At 37.1% G+C, this 2,357-nt stretch overlaps 1 protein-coding gene across 1 annotated transcript; it reads left to right on the top strand.

Moving 5' to 3' along the window:
• Window positions 1–1,206: 1,206 nt before the first annotated feature.
• On the top strand, window positions 1,207–1,681 carry LOC129247781 (vitelline membrane protein Vm26Aa-like). The gene has a single exon (XM_054887081.1). The coding sequence runs from the start codon at window positions 1,275–1,277 to the stop codon at window positions 1,566–1,568; it is 294 nt and encodes a 97-aa protein (XP_054743056.1). The 5' UTR covers window positions 1,207–1,274; the 3' UTR covers window positions 1,569–1,681.
• Window positions 1,682–2,357: the final 676 nt, after the last annotated feature.

Below are 2,357 nucleotides of genomic sequence, written 5' to 3'. Positions count from 1 at the left end.
CTTCGATCTCGAGTTCTTTTGTGCCCTCTACTCATCACAGTACCTTATCCAGACCCATTTCCCTTATTAAACTCAAGATGGAGCTGGGTTGGATTGAGCGTATGTGCCTTTCTTCTGGCTGCAATTGGTCGAGATGTCTCAACCTTTTCCGAGCTATAGTGCGTCATTCAAGGAGGCATTCTTCTCATGATTGCGCTTCTGTTCTGAAAAAGAAAAACTCTATAGAGCCGTTGGAGAACCCCTTTAGCCGCGAGCATTCGTGCTACATAGGCTGCGCTCAAACGAACTGTGGAATGCGACATGCGACTTAGTTGCCGGAACTAAAAAGATAAGACAGAAAAGAATGAGGCGTCTGGAAAGACTGAGATACAGCAGCGGCGGCGGAAAAATTTCCTGCCATATAAAACTTGACGGTAGTCTCGCGGTGAGAGGAGGTGGAAATAAGCAGACTTAGACTGGGCTTAGCCTGGTGCCAGAAGGCCACTTGAGTGTAGCGCGCTACCACAACATCCATGAAGATAAAATAAAAAATAAAAAACAAAAAAGCAAACTTTGCCATCTCTCCTATGTGTTCAGTATTCCAAAATTTGAAACTCTTTAAAAAACATAGGCCTGAAGGCGTGTTTCCTCTCTTCCTGAAAATAATCTAAAACTTTTACAAAATATTGCACTTAGGCAAAGTCTCTTTGCATGTATTGAAAAATTGCATGGAAGTTTCAAACAGAGATTTTCTAATATCTTACGCCTGAATGAGCAATACGATTTTTTTTGGAAATTTTCTAAAATTATTTACCCAGTAAATAATTTAAAATTAAAATTAAATACTTCCATCTTTGCTAAAAATTTAATATTCTTCACATATTCGCATACTATGAAAATTGTGTCGCTCTGCCTTAACAATTCCAGGTCACATTTCAGAAACCTTCACTTAATAAAATGGTTTAAAATTGCACAACCTTTAAAGAAAATCGTATCATCAAAAGCAGCAAAAAACCGAACATCGGCAATATAAACCAGGTTACTACCGGTTCAATTTTTTTCGTATTCTTTTTCATTAAATTAAAATTTACAGGTCGGCAGAAATACAGCGCAGCATTTTCGCACACTTCAGCAAAAACTGCCGCACCAACAAACACTGCCTCAGTCCAGCGTGAAAACGTGCGCTAGTTGAATTTTTTTTGGTATAAAAGGTCTGCGGCTGGCTGATGTAAATTATCAGTTCACTTCAGTAGCTTCACAGTCCAAGTTATTACAAGAAACTCACAAAACTCACTATGAAATTCTTCGTTTACATTACTTTGATCGCCGCCATCTTCAGCGTTGTCTTGGCTGGCCCAGTTAGTAGTGGCAGTTCTGCGTCTGCCAACAAAGAAGCGGCAGCCGAACAGAATGCACAAGGCGTTCACCACCAAAATATGTTCGATTTGAGCCGTTTCCGTAAATCAGCCTATGGGGGTGGTGCCAGCAGCATTCCAGCACCGCTTTGCCCGCAGAACTACCTTATCAGCTGTCAACCCAACTTGGCACCAGTCGCTTGTGCTCCAGCTCCAGCACCAAGTGGTTACTAAGCAATGATGACAAATGGCAATGAATACATGGAAATCGAGCGGAGGAATAAGTAATAAATGTCCACGGTTTAATATTTATGATTTGACAAAATAAAAACAAAATTTTAATTGAAGATTTGTATTTGATTTGAATTTTTTTTTTTCCTGCTGGGTGTTGGATGAAATTTTAATTTTCGGTCAACTTGATTAATTGGATGAAAAAATTGTTAAAGTGCGGAGTGCATTCTCCGAACTGATACTAAATGAAAATCGCAAGCTTACCTCAAAAATCCGTTGAAGCTTAAATTAAGGGGTTAGGTGGGTTTCAGAGGTTGAAAAAAAGAAGATTTTTACTATTTTTTTTAGTATATAAAATCATATATTTTATTTAAGCAATTCACTGTATCTAAGATACATATGTATATAAACAGTATTTTGTGAAATTTTTATTTAAAAATTTCGAAAACTCAGCCGTTGGTACCTCATCTTCCTTGACGTCCCAAAAAAAACTGCTCTTGCCGTGGACAGCATAGCTCATTATTGGTTCATCTAAAATCAGAAACCCAAACGGATTTCGTTAGTACATGGATAAATCTCATTGTTGTACGAAGGAAAAAAAATCAAAATTTGAATTTATGACAGTCTTTGAACCAAAAAACACATTTTTTAGTGAAATTTTCGACATACATTGGCTCAAAAAAAAATTGTTGTAATTAACAAAAAAAAAAATCCTTCGTTCAATAACTAGATAATGTTATTTCAAAGATTTGTACAAAATTTGAACTAAATCGCTTCATAACTTTTCGAGAT

The sequence above is a fragment of the Anastrepha obliqua genome, chromosome 5 (assembly GCF_027943255.1).
Source record: "Anastrepha obliqua isolate idAnaObli1 chromosome 5, idAnaObli1_1.0, whole genome shotgun sequence".
NCBI lineage: Eukaryota > Metazoa > Arthropoda > Insecta > Diptera > Tephritidae > Anastrepha > Anastrepha obliqua.
The sequence above is the reverse complement of the archived record's forward strand: the minus strand, read 5'-3'. Positions and strand labels throughout refer to the sequence as shown.